At 30.7% G+C, this 20,530-nt stretch overlaps 2 protein-coding genes and 1 long non-coding RNA gene across 3 annotated transcripts; 1 reads left to right on the top strand and 2 right to left on the bottom strand.

The window, feature by feature from the left end:
* Positions 1–556: 556 nt before the first annotated feature.
* On the bottom strand, positions 557–3,798 carry LOC107858388 (mitochondrial outer membrane protein porin of 34 kDa-like). Its single transcript, XM_047407876.1, has 7 exons — positions 3,751–3,798; positions 3,489–3,558; positions 2,814–2,872; positions 2,290–2,373; positions 2,024–2,137; positions 1,705–1,916; positions 557–857 (listed from the first exon to the last, which is right to left on the bottom strand). The coding sequence occupies exons 1-7, from the start codon at positions 3,796–3,798 to the stop codon at positions 557–559; spliced, it is 888 nt and encodes a 295-aa protein (XP_047263832.1).
* Positions 3,799–4,765: 967 nt separating this feature from the next.
* LOC107858387 lies at positions 4,766–5,863 on the bottom strand. Its single transcript, XM_016703038.1, has one exon. It carries the CDS (start codon positions 5,861–5,863, stop codon positions 4,766–4,768), a length of 1,098 nt encoding a protein of 365 aa, XP_016558524.1.
* Positions 5,864–10,767: 4,904 nt separating this feature from the next.
* Positions 10,768–16,374, top strand: LOC107860559. The gene is made up of 4 exons (XR_001671567.2): positions 10,768–11,016; positions 12,591–12,648; positions 14,344–14,524; positions 15,183–16,374. It is a non-coding gene; the product is annotated as an uncharacterized LOC107860559 (long non-coding RNA).
* The last annotated feature ends 4,156 nt before the right edge of the window (positions 16,375–20,530 follow it).

The raw sequence follows: 20,530 nt of genomic DNA, 5'->3' as shown, positions 1-20,530 counted from the left end.
AGAGTCCACAAAAAGGAACAAAGTTGAGTAAAATTGCACGGTTATTCCACGAGTAGTAATGTACATGTTTATGTCATTCCAGTTATTCTACGAGAAACAAAAAGAATATGACATAGTAGACAAACAAAAGAACTTCCATCCTTGAATTAAAATTTTCAGAAAGGAGCTATGGTCCTTGAAAATTTTCAAGTGGTCTGGGTCTCTCAAAATAACTGTTAAACCTGTCACTCCATTGAATTCACTGGCATCCATACACGACAGACAATTAAAATGGTTACATCTAAGCAGTTATTCATGAACTAGGATGTCATTTTTCTCCACAGTATCTTCAAATATTGGCTAGGTTAGCACATCAAAAGATGCCATATATACCAGCAATACAATGGGAAGAGGGTGAATTAAAACGTACCAACTTAGAAAAAGAAGACAAGCGCTTCTTGCAACAGGCTAGTTATTTTTATAGTCCAAAAACTTTCTCCAAACCCATCGCTAGCCTATAACAGCTTATGAAACAGACCCATTTTCAGTGTGAAATGACAGGGATTGGTTTGGTTAATTAGGGAATCCCAAACAAAGAAACGGTCCATCCACACTTTGGCCGTGTAGCTTTGGTGTCAATTTCACCCCAAAGGGTGAAAAGAGAATTTGGATGCCACTCATGTTGGAGCAATGCAGTTGCCTTGCCAAAATTGTTCCAACGCGCCTTCACAGTGGTCCGCTCATCCAACTTAATCTTAGTGCCAGCAGTAATGGTCGTCTCATTGTTAGAGAAGCTACGGGCCACCTCCAAGCCAACATCAGTTTTTTGCATGTGTTTGAGTGTGCTGTAATATGATATACTCGGACCCTTGTCATTCCTGATATTTCAAGCAGTACAAGCACAATTAAGATAAACTAATCCCAAATTGAATTAAGCGTTCAAATAAAACCATTCCAACTAAGCATCAACCACACCTGATGGACATTTTTTTATATTACCAACAATCAACAAATTGTGCCTTATCCTTTCTTGAATTCAAAGTTGGCTAGCAATTTTATTTTTTTAAAAAAAAATAAAATTCAATTCAACAATGGTGGCCTATTTTTGACAAAGAAAAATCAAGAATGTTTGCCTATTTTTGACAAAGAAAAATCAAGAATGTTGGCCTATTTTTGCTACTTTCAACAAATACTTATGTAGGTTCTCCAATAAATAGGAGACTCACTTCTTTGAAAAAAATACAATATATATATATAAACAAGTGTACCTAAAAAAAAATAAAAAAATTGAGAGAGTTTATTAGTTGAAGGGAGGTGCTATTTTTTGTGGAGTTTTGAACTCAATTTTAGTCCAAAATATTGAGTTATTATGTGTAGGCTGTTGTATCCTGCAGGGACAAGTGAAAGAGTATTACTGTTGGACCGGAAAAACAATTACCGCAGTGGACTTGAATCTCCTTAAAGAGAGCGAGATCTGCGCCTCAGCCATAGAAGAGGAAATATATTTTTCATTATTTACTTGTAATTTTTCAGTTGTAATATTATTGCAATTTTATTGTAATTTCACCAACAACACCTATATTGCAACAATTTCACAAAATACAATTTTCTAATCGCTCAAAAACCATGGCAACTGGGTTCATTAGCTATTACGAGTTTCTAACATAACTGTCAGTGCATGCTCAATTTCAAGGAAGATATCTTACAATAATGGAAGCAACTTACAGATTGCAAGAAGTAACAATGCCATCATCATTTGTGTAACTCAGGCCAGCACTGCACTTAGTGAATGTTCCCAACTTGGTGTCAAAGGACACATCAGTTCCAAGAGAAAGAACATTAGTTCCCACTACACCAGAGAAATTAACAATGGGGTTTGCTGCCAATTCAATACTGGTGCTTATCCCAGAATACTCGTGTAAATATTGAAGCTCCAGCTGTCATGAACAATACAAAACTTAAAGTAAGAAGGAACATTGATTTGCTTGAAACGTTTTCTTCACCCAACATCACCATTTGACAGATAACTGATAGAGATGTTTACCTTTCCAGAACGGTAAGGAACTCTGAAGTTTAGAATTAATGCCTTCTTCCATGAAGCAGCAGCAGCTTCATATGTGATGGTTGTGAAAGGGTTGTAAATCAGAGAAAGGGTTTTCTGTTCACAAATATAAGTGCTGTCAGATAACCACTTAAGATGAAGATTAGAAATCGAAAGAGCACCATACAATAGTGAGGTGACAAAATAAGCAGTGAAATATAGGAGAGAATTGCAAAACTCAAATTGGAGCTTGTGCCTACTTTAGATACAGTTGTAATATTCTCGATCTTCTGTTGAGTATTGACATCAACCTGAAACAGATTGCGCGTCTTCAATTTTGCTGAAGTGAAAGTCTGCTAGAACAAAGAAATTGTTCAAAAGGAGAACCTAGAACAAAAAATATCTCAAGACATCTATGCAAGCTTTTATAGGAAATAATGTTGCAGATATTCAGATCTATAACTAAAGGGACTAATAATTTGCAGAAAACTATATTTCCTCCGAGAGAACGGGCAATTAACACGAAGATGCAACAGAGACAGATGCAATGCCACCAACAAAAGGTGAAAAAATCTAGTAACAATACCAACATAAACAAGTATCTCGATCAATATGCTACCCCGATTTCGTGAACACAATGTGTACATGGATATACAAATTTTTTTTTAATCGCAGTTGACAGAAAAAATGTAGTTCAACGAGTCAAATTTCAGTCACACAATAACACGGATACACACAAAGAACAAAACCTAGCTAAATTAATGTAATACACATGAATGAAAGAGATACTTACCACTGTGGTGGCGGAGTCAGAAGTAACTGAAGACGTCTGGTAGTCCTTGTACAGAAGATCTGATTTCAATGCAAAATATATTACCAACCAAAAATAAAATAAAAACACAAGGATTTACAAACAACATAAATAAATAAATAGCGCAAACAAGAATCTCTTTGATCTTTGCTCTGTTCCATAACGATAACTTCCATACTCGAAACACATGCGCACATATACGTAGTCCTTGTACAGAATATCTAATTTCGATACAATATAACAATATATTTTTTTTTTAGAACTATCCAAAATAACAATCTTACCATTAACAAAAATAAACAAACTAATAGCATAACAAGAGTCTCATTGCGTTGTTCTATCACATTCATGCAAAACAAAAACCTCCCTACTCAGAAACACATACATACACATAAAGGGAAGCGCGGTGCACTGAAACTCCCAATATGCATGAGGAAGTGCCGGACCACAAGGGTCTATTGCATGTAGCCTTACCCTGCACACATTATCTCTGTCTGATAGTACTTGTCCAGAAGATCTAATTTTGATGCAAAATAACAATATTAAAGGGCACCGAAATAACAATATGAAAGGGCAGCCCGGTGCACCGAAACTCCAAGCTACACGCATTGCTTGTGGAAGAGTCGAACCACAAGGGTTTATAATATGTAATCGTACTTGGAATTTCTGCCAAGGCAACTTTACCAATTACTCCAAGGCTCCTATTCCAAAATAAGAATATTACCAACTAAAAAACAACCGTTCACGTTGCAAACAACAAAACTAACTAGATAGATAGCAAAAGCAAGAGTCTTTTTCTCATGTTCTACTACATTCACCAAAACGAAAACGTCAAAACTCGAAATATACGCACATTATATGCATATTATGGCGCGAAAAAAAGAAGAAGAAAAAGATAGAACTACTTTATGAGAGGTACCTCGAGCCTGCTTGCCGATGTCACTGTAGAGACAGGACCCTTGCCCATTGTCGAAGTTAAAAAAGGATGATTAAAATGCTAGCGAAGAGGAAAAACTCTGTAGTTGTGAAGTAGTGAGGAGTAGGGGGTTTATATAAAAGACCAACGGTGTACTATTGTGAGGTTCCTTCGATTGATCTGGACCGTCTATCTGAACATTGTAAACTTTAGTCCATCTAGAGCCGTTGATTATCGAGCTGTTCTGATGCTGGTGGACACATGGCGGTGGTGCATATTGAATAACGTACTGCTAGCCTGTAAGTCAAAATCTCGGACAGCATGATCCCTGTACCTTAGTACCCAGGGTTAGGGGTGTTGGCGGGTTTGATTTTTAACTTGATCGAACTGCGATCCAAGTCGAATCAATTAAAAAAATTAATATTTGATTAGATATTGTTTGATTTGATTTTGAATAAATATTTGTTATATTTTATATTTTAATCATGATTTAACTTTAGTCGTAACACATCCAGTCATATGTCTTCATCCATTTGACAGTACCTTATGAGATTCTAAATGAATTTCACACTTTGAATGACAAATGATACTAATTATGAAAATAATATCTTATTGTATTTTGAAATTTACAACTAAAATTCATTACATTATAAACAATCACTAATTTTAAATTTCTTTGTGAACCTTATTGTAATAAACATCAACAAAACCCTAGGCAAAAACAAGCAAAGCACTATGACTACTTGACTACTAGCACATACAACAAAATACAGCATACCTACCTGCTTATAGAGATGCACTCCTACCTACTAAAAACCTACCTTATTAACCCCCCAAAAAATAATTCCAATATTGAGAGTAGCGGGGGTCTATCCATTCTAATCCCCCTCAAAGTGGGGTTTGGGAAGGTAGAGACCTTGCCCCTAACTCAGAGGTAGAGAAGCTTATTCTAAAAAAAAAAAAAAAAAAAAAAAATTAACCAACACTAGAATGACAAAGAAAAGTTTTAAAACCCACACTAAAAGTCCGCATCAACATCTGGGATAAACCAACTATTAGCAGGTGAAATACTCTCTAGCTTGTTGATAATGCAATTTTCTTTGCAGTCATAAATGCCCATATCATGGCCTGCGAGATTGTACTTCCATTCGTACTTGTCATCAGCAAAGTAAATAGAACCAGGCCTCAATTCCGGAAATTCCGTGGTTGAGAGAACAAAGCTCCTTTGTTTGCCAACGAAAAATGCACGATTACCAATGCTTTCTTCCAAGTATTGAACCTTTACAAGATGATCATTTATGAAATTAACCTTGAAAACATCAAAACTCAGAGTCTTGTGGGTAATAACATCAGGATCTTTAATATGTGGCACACCGTAAATAGTGAACACATTATTGGTTACTAAAACATTGTGCTTAACAATAAAAAGCTCCTGGCTTTGGTGGTCGTACACCAAGTGAATCCTTGGAACCAATTCTACTGAGTGATCCAAATCCTCCAAATCCCCATCCTTGAGATGACCAAGAAAATCACGTATATTTCTCAAAACTTGAGACTGATCCTCAATGTGAAACCTCTTAATTGGATCATTATGGAGATCCCAAGCTTCAAGCTCTTGGACCATTTCGCCACCGATGGTATAAAATAATTTCTTTCCACTGTGGTAAACAATTTGCCTGTATAAAATAAAGGGGGAATGGAGGGGAATCCAGCAGTTGGGACGATCATCATCTCGCCGTGTTCTTCTGCAGAAGGCGAGTTTATCATATAAACCGTAACTGACCACAGCTATGCAGTCGTCATCCACAGGAGATGACGAGAGAACAACATCTGAGATGAGGCCTGTATAACAACGTTTTGGGGCTAGGGGTTTGCAGCCGCCGAGGTCTGAAATAATGCTTTCCACCAAACCAGATTGGCTGTTCCGAATGACGCGCTTAACAGAGGGAATTGTTTCAATGGATGGAAGGTTGATTTTTTTGCCAGAAAGTGGGTTGAATACAAAAAATTGACAATCATTACGTCTAATATAACCCAACCATCCCTGAACTGATTGTCCGAAACAACGGGAATTAAAATCAGGTGCGAGGCTCAGCCTACCACTTTCCACTACCATCTTTTTCACATTTCCCGCAGACTGCAGAATCTGTTGACAGTCCTCCCTGGCGCCAGCATCAACCAAGGAAGCTGCATGCTTGGTCTTCTGTTTTCTATAGGAGTAGCAGGAACACAGCTAGTGGAATAAGTCATTGGCAAAGAATAGCAATTGCCTCCGATTATTTCCACTGGACGAGAAGGGCCAGTCAATGAAGAGCTCGCCAGAGATGAATTCTTTGAGGGGTAAAAACCAATAGATCTCGCCAAAGATGAATTCTTTGATAGGGAAGAAACAATAAATCTAGCCAAAGATGAATTTGAGAGGGAATTATACCAATTGATCTCGCCGTAGATGAATTCTTTGAGAGAAGAATCGCCATGGAACGAATGAATTGTATGAGAGGCGAAAACCAAAAGGAGCATTTATAATAAGGGTGTCCTAAGGGTAGGTTAGGGCTGAAATAGGACATACTAAATGGGCTAGAATGAAGATGTCACGTATAGAACTGTCGAAATGCTTTGCTAGTTATTTTCTCAACACTAACCAGCATATCTCATGCCTAGCATAGAATGATATAACTTGCATAGGATGATGTAACTTTCTTTAATTTGAACTTGTTTTCCAATGTGCATTGCACTGTCCAGTTCTTCGTTATAGTAGTTTTTCCCACCAACACCCAACTGTGCATAATACAAGTTGGTACTTGCGCTCATACATTGCGCTTGCACATAATGCATCTTATTCCACGTTGATGACTTAGTTCATTCCACATGCATAATTGGAACGTGCCTAGCACTCTCGAAACATATATTCTTACCTACATTCTCACTAATAAAAACAGGAATATTAATTCGTACATCCTAACACGTATCTCACATATAACGGTGCGAGATAGATCGTCGGCTCAAAAAGTGAAGTTGTTCGAGATGTCAGTTCTCAGAGTTTATCGCTTGACTCCGTCCCTTTGGTTTGTGAGTTTTTTAATGTGGTCCTGACTGACTTACCCGGCCTTCCTCTCAGGTGTGCTTTGCGCGCACAGTATCCCGGTAAGATGGGGCAAACCTCAGTCGTGTAGGCAAATCTCATTCGGTGGGGCAAACCTCAGCGAGGACGCTGAGTTCGTAAGGGGGGTGTATGTAACACCCCAACTTAGGAAGGAGTTCCACATCGGCAAAACACAGGAGGGATGTTAGGTATAAAAGTGAGAAAGTCTTACTCCCTAGTGACGCATTTTAAAGTCGTGTGGGCCTGGGCCCAGAGCGAACAGTATCAAGTTTATCTATTCACGTTTTTGGGGTTTATCATATCATTCTGTTAAATGTAACTTTTAAATATTCTTTTAAAAACGTTTATATAGTGTTGTTCATCGTTTTGTCAAAGTATAACACTCAGTTGACATTTTAATTTCAAAGTTAAATTACGATAGTTAACAACTTAAAATATCTAAAAATATATATAATTTATTATCACAATGAAATTAAAAAACATATATTAGATCTGTGCACGAACCCTCGACATCCAGTATTATCAGACATTTTTGACTCAATGAAGTAAGATATGAACATTTTTGGATCAACCTGTTAACACCTGAGATATTTTTAAATCAAACTATTAACATGAGACATTTTTCTTCAATTTCACATGGCATTTTTACCATTTGTACCCTATATTTATTTCCTGATTAAGTGATAGCATTAAAGTAATAATTTTTTTTTACAACAAAACCGTTCTACTATTAGTTTTAGCTAGAAGTTAACAAATAGACATTATATTAGAAACTAATAAACTTATTCGCGCTTTGCGCGGTCATGAAATATATTCTTAAATATATAATTTAATTTATTTTCAACATATTAACAGTAAGGGGAAAGGACAGAAACAACACTTCAAATTAAACTATTTCATGAAAATGGCCATGGAATTCAAATTCCACTTTCTAGCCATTTCAATTTGGTGGCTTGTTCTATACTATTTCTATACACCTTCTATACAATTTCTATACATATCTGATACATATAAATATTCTATACGAAAATTATACGACACAATTTATACAATAATTCTACTTTTTTTTTTACGTATTTTATACAACAATTATATAATTTTTATACACTTTATATATATTTTATACATATACATATTTGATATAACTATAAAATTTCTATACATATATCTTATATAGATGCATATTATATATAACAATTATATAGTTTTTATATAATTATATTTAATTAGTATTTCTAAATAATTAAAAAAATAGAATATTTTTTTAGTTAAAAAATTTATAGGAAAAAAAATTGAAATATTTTTAAAAGGGTCGAATGGTCCAAGTTGAAAACTGTATCAGTATTGTATATGGACTGTATCTGAATTACGTGGGCCAAAATGACCCAAATTAGAAAATAACTATAAAGCGAAAATAGTATACCCGATTAGCCACTTTTTAAAAAGATATCAAACTTAGATTATTTATTTTAAAAAGTGTTATAAAGTATCTTTTTCCCTAACAGTAATCAAAGAACCTTAAATGTGAAACCCAATTGTAAATTATTTTAATTGTTTACCGTAAAATCAAACACATATGTACCATCATATCAATATACATAATACTAATTTTTCCAGCCCTATAGTATGTTGTAAAACTTTTCAGTGTTCAAATATTATAAAATTATGGGCAACTAAACCCTTCTAGTTATATCATGTCCTGATAAAAAATTTGATAATGATTCATCATAATATTAATAATTAATAAATGCTAAAAATGAGTACAAGAATTATTTTTTTTGTAGTATTGTGACAAAATTTATTGGAAGAAATCAAGCTCATAATTTAATTGAAACTAATATTTTTTAAATTGTAGTAAAAACCTTCATAATCATTTTTATTAAACTGGACAAGTAATTTATAAATATACTTTTCATCTTCTTAATTTATTCAGTTATACTGTTCATTTCAACAATATTTTAATTTCTAATTAAATGAAACAATTATTATATACTAATGTTAATGTCTTCTAGTTTCTTTCATATTTATTATTCCTCTTAAATTTATTATTTATGTGTTAAGTGTGCAGTTTTCATTTAAATGTCTAAAAATTTAAATTGTGATCTCTTATTTGCTCTTTTTGAATATGGATGGTAGTTTTATATATGTGGTTATCTAAACAAATTATTAGATTTATTTTTTGTGATTTTATTTAAATTTGAATTCAATTATGTATTTTGCGGAGGAAGTAATCTATTCTTTTTGAGCTAGCCTAGAAAAGGAAAAAGCTACCCCCATCACCCCTCTCTTTCTCTCTATATAAATAGATATACACACACTTATTAGTAGTTACTAGTATTCGTACTCGTGCGTTGCGCGGAAATTTAAAAAAAAATAAATCATAAAAAAGTACATCTTATTTACTTGATCATACTATAATTTTTTTTAATTATTTTATCACTTATGAAATTCAAACCATTTTATACACGATAACGAAAAAAATTCATCCAAATTATTGAATAAGAAGATATGAATACTCCAAGTAGCATGTATTTTTTTTGAAAATTTGATATTAAATCATGGAATTATTCTAATGGGTATTTTTAGGCTTGCTCGTTTCAATTCTTGTTCTTAAACTTCCACATCTCCCTCTTCCACAATGAGCTTATTCTTTATTTAATTATAAGACTGTGTTATCAAATTTATGGAAGAAATGTTGTTCAATTTCTTTATGTTCATCATCATTCACTACAACATCAATCAACATTATTGTCATTCATTTTTTAGGACTTTTTTTTTTAATCTTTCATCATCATTCACTACAACATCAATCAACATTATTGTCATTCATTTTTTAGGATTTTTTTTTTAATTTACGGATTGAAATATTGATTTTCAATCATAATAAGAAATTATTTGAGATAAAGTTGCAGTTTGATTTGAATATGAATTTTGGACTCTTTAAATTGTATGTATTTCTTATTGACATTAAAAAACCCATAGATTGTAAAAATTATAAACAGTACATCATTAAAATAATATTTACTTGTATGCAAGTAAGTAAAATAATATACTGAACCAAACTCATTTTTTATTTCGGAATGGACGTGAAAAATTAATATGCTTGTTAGGAAAATTTTAATTTCTTTTTATTTTTTTAATGTACAGTTTATATAGGGATAGCTAATGTGCAAATTCGTATATATTTTATCATTTTAATTAAAAGTATCAACGTGCTGTGCGGAAAATATTAATGTGTTATTAGATAATTATTTTAGACATTGAGTTTTTAGATAAAACTGTAAAATCATTATACAGTGTATCAATGCTATTTTTTTTAATATGCCTAATCTAACACTAATCCAACATTAACTACGTTGATATGAATAGATGAAAATTCAAATTGTCATAAAAAATATATGTTTAGTTGTATAATATTCATTATTACAATTTAGTTGATATTTTTTCGTATTACATAAAAGATGAGATATTTAATTTATTATTAAAGTTGTTAAATGAAAAAATAAAGTAAATTTTACTCTTACAAAGTAATTAAAATAAATCCACACTAATTATATTTAATTGTTGAAAAAATAAGGTAAAATATTCACACTAATTATATTTAATTGTTGAAAAAAACAAGGTAAAATTTCACCTTTACAATGTAATAAAAATAAATCCACACTAATTATATTTAATTATTGAATATATCAAAAGCTAATTATATATCTTGAAAAATATAAAATAATTATTATCAATAATGATATATTATATTATATAACTCCATAAGTATCCAACTTTATTTTATTTAAAGTAAATTGTAAATTTTAAAAGCAATGTGGTCCCAATTCAAAAGTCCCAAATTAAATAAATATTAAAAGTAACAAAATATCTACGGAGTAAGTACAATTTGTGTACGTCTAGAATGGTCAGTAACTTTACCTTGTATGAAACATGAACACTTCGTGTTCTCCGTAAAAAATGCACTTTAATTTTTACACAAATATTTAAGCTTGTTTGTTGATCAAATATTGAGCATTCTTTTTGGCTGATTATCAATCAAATGCATTGTCGACCAGAAATTAAAAAAATTTAGTTTATATTTATGTATTTGATGCAGATGGTCAAGTTAGTTGTTGAGATCTTCTTGATGAAAGAAGTTTCTGTGATGAATTTTCTAATTCGAGGTAAATTACTCATCTGCTTTGCATGAAGAAGTTGAAAAAATATTAAATACAGTATATGAAAATCGTTGATTTTTTTTTGGACTGATAAAACGATGTCCTGAGCTTGGGGTATATTAGAAACAACATTTCTAATTTTTCGTAAGTAGTGGTAAACGTAGCATGCCCTTTAACCCCAGATCTAGTATGTGGAAAGACACTATGCATATTGAGTTGTGTTGATAAATACATCAATATTGAGATATTTCATTGTATCTATGTATATAAAAAATGAAATTTATAACCTCTATTAACTTTTCTGAAGTGTTAATTTTGTATTGTTATATTAAGAGAAGTAGTTTTGTTCTGAATTACATAAAGTTTCAAATTACTTGTGTTTACTATATTTTTTATGGATTCTGAATATTAGAATGATTGACTATTGATCTGTGAGTATGAGTTGATATTTTTGAATTTTGAAACTAAAAAATATTTTCTTCAGTGTTAATTTGGTGGTTATTTTCTTATGAGTAAATTATTTTTTAGAAGAAATAATTTACACTTCAATTTCTACAAGTCAGAATTCAGAACATGCATGTTCTAGAAGAAATTGAAAGAATGCCTATACCTGATATCTTTCTGCAATATAATAAATATTCGACACCTAGAGCTCTTGAATAGCAAAGGGTAATCTTATTCTAGTAATGGACCCAAAGGGATGTAGTGTAAGGACCAATTTCTTGGTTTCACTTTTGGCCAATAGGTTCGTAAGCTTTTCCTGCCTTTGGTTCAAGGAATGCAGGCAGGTTGAGATGATTGTCTCGTACCATTCTTGAGCTCTTTAGACCTCCTTTTAGTTTTGGTTTCTTTAGTTCTTTAGTCGCTTCTTTTACATGTATCTCATGTACCTTCTTCATGCCTTTGCCTTCGTTAATATAAATCTACCATTTAACCCATAATATAATGAAGAAGTTTGTTACCCCTTTTAAGTTTTAATGCCTATTATCTGATATTAATTGGTTTACATGCTTTTTCCCATTCTCTTGTATTTTTGAATTAGAGCTACAGTTAATGTTATTTAGGTTGTTTTATATGTTCATAGATAGACAAAACCCCTATTTTTCATTTTGTCCAGTGGATATTTAATTCAATGATAAATATAAAGAATGATTTGGTGGCTCATAAATTTTGAGATTTGCTGATATTGACCATCTAGTAGTTGTAGAGCTACCGATCTTACATTACAAAACATTACCAGCTTTGCAATTCTTAAGAATCATTAGTTTACATGAAAATTCTAGACAAATATTAATAGTAGTTTCTTGTTCCAATAAAAAGTTAACATAGTAGTACTCAAAATATTAGTAGTAGTTTATTGTTCCAATTACTAAACAACCCCTTGTCATTTGAACTGTTCTTTTTTTTATAATCGTGGTGTTCGGACCAACTTGCGCACACGTGTACTAATTCCATGGGATACCTGTCACCTCTCACCAGTTAACAAATACCATATAACTTGTGAAACCCACAGTCCCAACTTATAAAGAAATAAAACCTGCACTGTAAACTTATGAGGTTGTCACTCCTTAACCTTGCAGGTCTTTTCCTGATAAAGCTGCAGCAGTGGCTGCAAACATCGTGAATAAGCTTGTTAAGGTTAGTCCTATGTAAAGTTACATTCTTTTTTCTTCAATAGGTAAAAAGTGGGAATCTTAGACATTTGACACTCATCTAGATGATATGCTCTCTTGAGATAAGTGGGCAAAAGAATTTTGTATCCTGAAAGATGTGAATGTCCCTTAAATCAATTCCAAGTCTGTCCAAACTGTTAGCTACTTCATTAGCTTCCTAGTAGAAAGAATGACCTTTTCATTTTCCTGCTCCATCACACAAATAATGGATCCGATATCATCTCTCAACTCACGATTTCTTGTGTCTCATTTCTTTAGTATTTGAAAAACCAAAAGGGGAGTCTAGCTCCATGATAATCTGATTAATATTTTCTAAAAAAAATATTAAAGAGATTAAAAGGATAAACTAAGATTTAAAAAAAAAAAATTAAGTCATGCACGATTAATAAAATGAATATATGATGTAATAATCTACTAAAATATATGCATATAACCTAAAAGATAGTATGGGTAATGGACAATATTGATTATTATAAAACTTATTGAAGCTAAATCACTTTAGCGTGAGAACTATTAGGTGAACCATTGGATACTAATGGCTGCAAATAGGCAGAAGACAACTGGTGAGTGGCCAGGGTTTTTTGTTTAATTTTCTGTGTCTTGATTCTTAATGCCATATTTTACTCTTAAGGCAAAAAGAAGGTTGTGCTAACTGTCATTATATCAGGAAAGACCTTTAATGTCTAATTTGGAACCTGCTAAGGTCCGTACAGTTTGTTCAGGGTGGTGTAGATTATATTACGCCCCCAAAAAAGGGTGACTTGTAGATTGTTAGGAACTTGGCGAAGTTGTTTTCAACATTACGGCTTAGTATAGGTATTAGCACATTATATTTCGTGGTCCTGAATTACTAAAACTTGCAAGGTTAGAATGTGTAAAATAAGAGATCCGCATAGCAGGAGATAAGTGCACCATACTGCCCTTTGTAATAGCTACGTCTTACTTCGGGTCCATTGCATGGCATGTTTATTTGTTTTATCATCTAGTGGGAATCTATTTAATTGTTTTATTCTTTTAACCTCTAAAACTTGTATTGTTTTATCCTTTTAACCTCTAAAACTGGTATTGAAGTGCACAGGTCTCCTCTTGTGACTCTTGGAAACTATACTTTTAACTAATCTTTTATGATAAAGATAGATACTCTGTCTTCTAGTTGTAAAGTTAAGGTAAATATTAAGATTGTCCAGAATGCTATGAAAGTTCACCTAATTTTTTGACAAAAATCTTATTATATCTGCATCTGGATTGGCTCACATGCACTTACTTTATGTGAGAAACCATTCGGTTAATATTCAATGATATGTCTTAGCATCAGGCGACCTCCAGAATAACTTCTTAGATTTCAAAAATTGAGAATTTTATTCTCTTAGGTTATAACAGGATGGAGATGAAAAAGTTACATTTAGATAGGGTGATAATTTGTATTAATGGGCCAATTTTTTTGAGATGTAGTCATTGAACTTTACCACAGAGGTATCTGCAACCATTCAATCCATAGGCCACTCTCATGTCTCTTTATTGTGTCAAACTTGTGGTCTTATGATACTTTCCTTGAAAAGCATACAGGTCCATTTTCAACTATCAATTTAATGGATTTGTCATATTTGGTCTGTGTTGTTGTTCCTAAGATAAGTATGAGTTCTTTGTTGTCCGTGTGCAGAATCATTTATGCACGGGCTGCAGTGCTGAATTAATGTATGTCCTGGAACCAACCAAGAAGGTTGAGGCTGTCAAGTTAATTGATGACTGATTAATGATCTTGTTTCTATGTACGGATACTACTACTCTCATTTTTCACGCCTAGCAAGTTAATTGAAGACGGAATAATGATCTGTTTCTATGTAAGGATACTACTACTCTCATTTTTCAATTTTTTCCATATTATTTTTCAATCATGCTCTCATTTTTTTCTCAACACCAGCATTTTGTCTACTTTGTCTACTGAAACTTGTTTGTGTAATGAAACACATTCAGCATGATATTTAAAGATGTTTTTCAAACTGTAATTTATGGAGTGAAACAACCAACACATATTCTTCATTACATAAGCAAATATCTAATATAGTACTTGTTCATTACAGAACAAACTGAAATTAAAATTAACATAAAAGTTACAGTTGAACATGGACTCGACTACTCATGTTTTTTTCCTTCTTAATCACTTTGCGGATCTTGTTGGTGGATTGTTTGTCATTACATTCATCATCATATTCCTGCACTGGCAATTTTCCAACACCTTTGCTTCTTTTGGTATACTGTTTTTCTATCGAATCAACACTAATTTTTGTTACAGATGAGATGATCCACAATCTGATAGATTGTTCTTGATGAGAGTCTGTAATAGATTGCATAGATTAAAACTGTTAGATAAGAATAAAACTCGTATTGATACGAAAATTTATTCAGCTTTTTTATTTTGATAAATATCTGTATAGTAATTATGTAAATGATAAAATGAAGTTTTTAATAATTATAACTCTCTTTTCTTTGTGTCAAAAGGTTGATATGCCAAAAAAAATATATACGCAGGATACAAAAATGCATGTTTGTGATGAAGAAAAGATGATTATCCATTACAAAAGGTATGTTATTACTTTATAGCAAAATTATTATACTTTTTGAAAAGTTTAGATTTAAACACCTACAAATGCAACATATAATTACCTCAAAAAGCTCATCACCTCCCTTGTTTTGTGCACCTTCAAACAGAGAATCCTAATGAAATACAGTAATGTCATTAAAATAAGATTTATAATTTTTATAGAACTTGAGATTTATATTTCTTAATAAAAAGTAGCACTTGCAGTGTATTTTAGTGAAGGATGACAATATTCCTTGAAAAGAGATTCATCATCAGCAAATTTTAGAACTTTGTAGACTTCATCCTGCTTGTATATATTAGATTCCTTCACCATGACCTTAAACATGAGTTTTTTTTCAACGATATCATCCAGTTCACTTGGATACGGATATTCATCATCATCAATTAAGCCCTCCTTTAGCTCTTTTGCAGTTTTTCCCATATGTTGAACAGCCTCACAGTTCCAAAGTAATAGGGTTATAAGACCATTTCCATCCATTACACGAACTTGTAGCCTATACCTGAAATTCATTCTTTATCATACTTGCCAATTGAAGCATGTATGCGATCGCCCTAATTTGAGCCAGAGAATTAGTATTGTTCAGTGTATGTACAACGTTAAAAATAAAAAAGGAAATTATTAATGTAAACACCGTGAAATATGAAAAAGTAGTAAAAAGTAATTAGTACCTTAGAATCCTGTAAAACCATATCTAATGAATATGGTACATCAGGTTTGAATTTATCTTGCAATTGCCAAAGGCGAATAATTCTTACTCTCAAATTCCATTGCATAGAACTGCTTGTAATTTGTGAGATGCTATGAAAAGCCATATATGATTATGCAATTGCCAAAGGTGAATAATTCTTACTCTCAAATTCCATTGCATAGAACTGCTTGTAATTTGTGAGATGCTATGAAAAGCCATATATGATTATGGCAGTACTACGTAAATTGTAGAATGTCAGAAATATAAGGACATGTATGAACTGCAAAAAATGTAGAACCTAGTAAGGATTATATATGAATAAGAAAATGAGTTGTAATGAAAGACAATTTAGTGGGTGGTTTTAAAACCAACTCCTTCAAGCTATCCATAATTAAAAGGATTTCACGTTTCTGTTTAAATTTCTTATTTATTGGTTTAAATTTGAATAATTAAAATAAACAGACTTGTTAGGTACCGTATGAATATCTCATTTTCTTTTTAGCATTTGTTGTTGTTTAAAATTTTGTCCTAATTATTATAATTTTTTTCTTGCAGTTATTGATGTTTAAATATTTTTTAAGAATGTAATTAAAAAGTTTTTTCGTTCCATCTTTAGTTAATGTTGTTTTTTTTGGCAGTTATTGGTTTAAATTTTAATAGTTAAAATAAACAAACTTGTTAGATGGCGTGTGTATATCTCATTTTCTTTTTAGCATTTGTTGTTGTTTAAAATTTTGTACTAATTATTATAATTTATTTTTTTTGCAATTATTGATGTTTAAATATTTTTTAAGAATGTATTTTAATTTTTTTTTTTTTCATCTTTAGTTAATGTTTTTTTTTTTTTTGGCAGTTATTGTTGTTTAAATTTGTATTGTAATTATTTATTTATTTTGTAGTTATTGTTGTTTAAATTTGTATTGTAATTATTTGTTTATTTTGTAGTTATTGTTGTTTAAATTTGTATTGTAATTATTTGTTTATTTTGTAGTTATTGTTCTTTAAATTTGTATTGTAGTTTTTTTTAATGTTGTAATGAAAATTGCTTTTTTGTATCTTTTGTTATTTAAGTAAAATAATAAGTAAAAGTTTATTAGAAAATTAGCAAAAAATGTTTGTAGTGGACGGTGTTATTCTTCTTTTAATAATAGGATGAGGAAGTTAAGTGTGTTAGAAAAGTAGATTTTTAATTTTTCCTTTTTTAAATATTGCTGCTTTTATGAGGTGCTGCCACATGGCAGTTTTGGCTATGTTATTAGATATAGATAGATAATTGAAGGCATATTTATAACATTACCAAATATTCTTCAGACTACATTACTTGTTAATTAATAAATCAAATAATGAATAAGAGTGGAATGTAATTCTCTTTCAATGAAACATACGTACAACGACAATTGGATAGATGTATTATATTGATTATACCTTTCAAATATTCAAACAATTATTAAAATACTTATGGTTGCATGCATGCACCATATATATCTCATGAAGATTATTGCCTTGATCTTATAAATTTTTTGTGAGCCATCTTTCCAAGCATATTACCTACAAAGATATCCAACAGAAAGAAGTTAAAAGGAAGATTATAGAGCCATAAATTAGGATACTCAACAGGAAATAAGTTAAGCAAGAAACTTAGAGATTTTATCAAAGAAAATGAACATTAAAAAACTTCACGTGTTTTAGATCATTTTAAAGTGGAAGGTCCATATACATAGATTATTTGGTCATTGCAATAATATATGTATATATAGAGAGAGAGATGTATATATAACCCATATATTTATCATCTATAAAATACAACATAAAGTATATATGCTAAATGAAGCAATCCAAAAAGAAATAGAGAAAGATGGAAAGGGCAAAAAAGTTATGAAATGCTTGAGCCAAAAGTTCATTTTCAAACACAAACTAATTAATTTGTTAATCTCTCTTGATGGATCTTTCAAGACCATTAAACTTCCTTCTTTATCTTGATAAACTTGTATCAAATTAAATTAGTTCTCTCTTTAATGGATTTTACATTGCCATCAAACTTCCTTCATCATCTTGATATGAACTTGTATTTAATTATTCTTATATAAGAAAAAATTCTAAAGAATATTTCTATAATCTTCATCAAAATGATGATTACTATATTGCCACATTAAAAAGATATAAAAGGAAAAAATTCTAAAGAATATTTTATAATCTTCGTCAAAATGATGATTACCATATTGTCACACTAAAAAGATGTAAAGAAAAAAAAAAAATACTATTAAGAAGGAGAAAATGCAAATGAGTATCCAACAACTCAATAGATGATTGGTATTTATAGATGGATTAATCCATAAAAATTAAATAGAATGCATTTGAGAAGACATGAAATTTAAGTGGAGAATGCAAATAAATGGGAGTTTTTTCATAACTCATGAGATATTATTAGATATAGTAAATATGATAGAGTATTTTTTAATTAATAAATAAATTGATTAATGGAAGAACGAATAAAAAAATTCAAAAATATTCAAAAAAAATTGAAATGAAGGTCATAGAGAGGTGTCACGTCAGCTCTTCTATGACCTCTCCACTCCTATTTTATCTTTATTCTCCTTTTTTTTTAAAATCATTTTTTCTTTATTTATTCATTTATTGAATTTTCATAATTTGAATATTACTTAATTAATTTATCAACTTTTCACCTCCCATTATAATTATATTTTTGATTAGAATTTAATATATATTCATGTATTCTTCCACCTTCAACCTTTATAATTCTTAATTACTTTTATTAATGTGGAGTAATAATGTGTTATATATATATATAGAGAGAGAGATGTGTATCCCATATATTTATCACCTATAAAATACAACAAAAAGTATATATGCTAAATAACGCAATCTAAAAAGAAATAGAGAAAGATGGAAAGGTAAAGGGCAAAAAAGTCACGAAATGCTTGAGACAAAAGTTCATTTTCAAAGCCAAGTTGTTGATGATATGCTGGAGCTTTTGGAAATGAGTAAATATATGGGTGAAAAAACTGATATACATAAATTGTAATTACTATTGAAAGGTGAAAAAAAAATATAATCTCTAATAAAAAAAGGCAATTATAGTGGGAGGTAAAAAGTTGATGAATTGAATAAATGATTTTTGAATTATGAAAACTAAAATAAATAGATAAATAAAGAAGAAATTATCAAAAACAGAAGAAAAAAGATAAATAAAAATGGTGGTCTTAGAAGCATACCACATCATCAATTTCTAACCTTCCTTTATATATATATTAGTGAAAATATCCGCGTTTCGTGCGGTTATAAAAGATATTATTTTTAAAATTATGAAATAATTTCTTAATAACCTTATAATTTATTCCGAGTGTAATTTTATGCTTTAAGAACTTCTACAGAATTTTTGTCTATCTATAGTGGTACTTGGCTAGCTACTCATTCATGTAATATTTATATTTCAGGCATACTAATCTTTACATATTAATAATTATTTTAAAAAAGATCTTTTGACATTAAGACTAAGACCGTTAAAGAAAATACAAAATACAGTGTCATAATAAATGCTAAATCTAAAAATATGTTTGAAAGAAATGGTAGGAAATTAGAAAAGCTAATTAAAGAATAATAAATATATATGTGAAGAACTAATTACTTCCTATATATTACATGGAATGTATAATTATGTTACCTGTTATGGTCATTAATTGTCTAATTGAATTACACTAAATGCTACGAGCAAATGAAAATTTCATCTCAAAAAGGTTTTAAAATGAGAAAGTGAAGATATAACAAGTTAAAAGTATAAAAATGAGAAATTTGAAATATTAAACTGAATTCTTAATACATTTTCAAAGTGAATAATTTGAGTTGCATGAGTAATATTAAACATGCGTTTTTCTTTCATTTTTTTGTTCAACTTTTATCCTAATTTCTTTCTACTTCTCCGTCTTCCCCAATTATATAACTTTTGTGATAACTTGTGCTTACTAATTAAATACATGTTAAAGAATAAATTTTAAAAAATAAAATATCCAGCATATACTTACCAAAAAATTTCTGATAGATATTCATCAACCTAAGAGGGAGGTGGTAATCATGTCAAGAGACTCAAAATCCTAGCATGCATGCTGGAATAAAATTTCAAGAATTTAAATTCATGTATAATTTTAATTTTAACTTTTGATATGATGATATTAAGTTCCCTAAGTTAAATACCATAAACTCCATCCCTACTTACACATCATATAGAACAAGACCTAAAACTTCAAAAAATATCATATTAGTCCAAATCATTGTTATCCTTTTTCTACCAAGTTTTCAAACATTCTAGACTTTTTATCACTAATCACAAGCCAGAAGTTGAATCTCAGCATTGTTATGAGACGATTCAGAAACATAATTTTATTTTGAAGAAATATCGTACATTGTTAATTGCATACCTCGCATTGGAAGTACCAAGGGTACCATGATATCTTGATTGGTGTCTAATTTTGTCTATGACATATCTAGTTGTTGTAACTGATACTACATAAGTCATATCTCCTCTGCAATTATAATATTAT

Source organism: Capsicum annuum, chromosome 2, assembly GCF_002878395.1.
Source record: "Capsicum annuum cultivar UCD-10X-F1 chromosome 2, UCD10Xv1.1, whole genome shotgun sequence".
NCBI lineage: Eukaryota > Viridiplantae > Streptophyta > Magnoliopsida > Solanales > Solanaceae > Capsicum > Capsicum annuum.
Note: the sequence above shows the minus strand (reverse complement) of the source record. Positions and strands in the feature narration are given on the sequence as shown.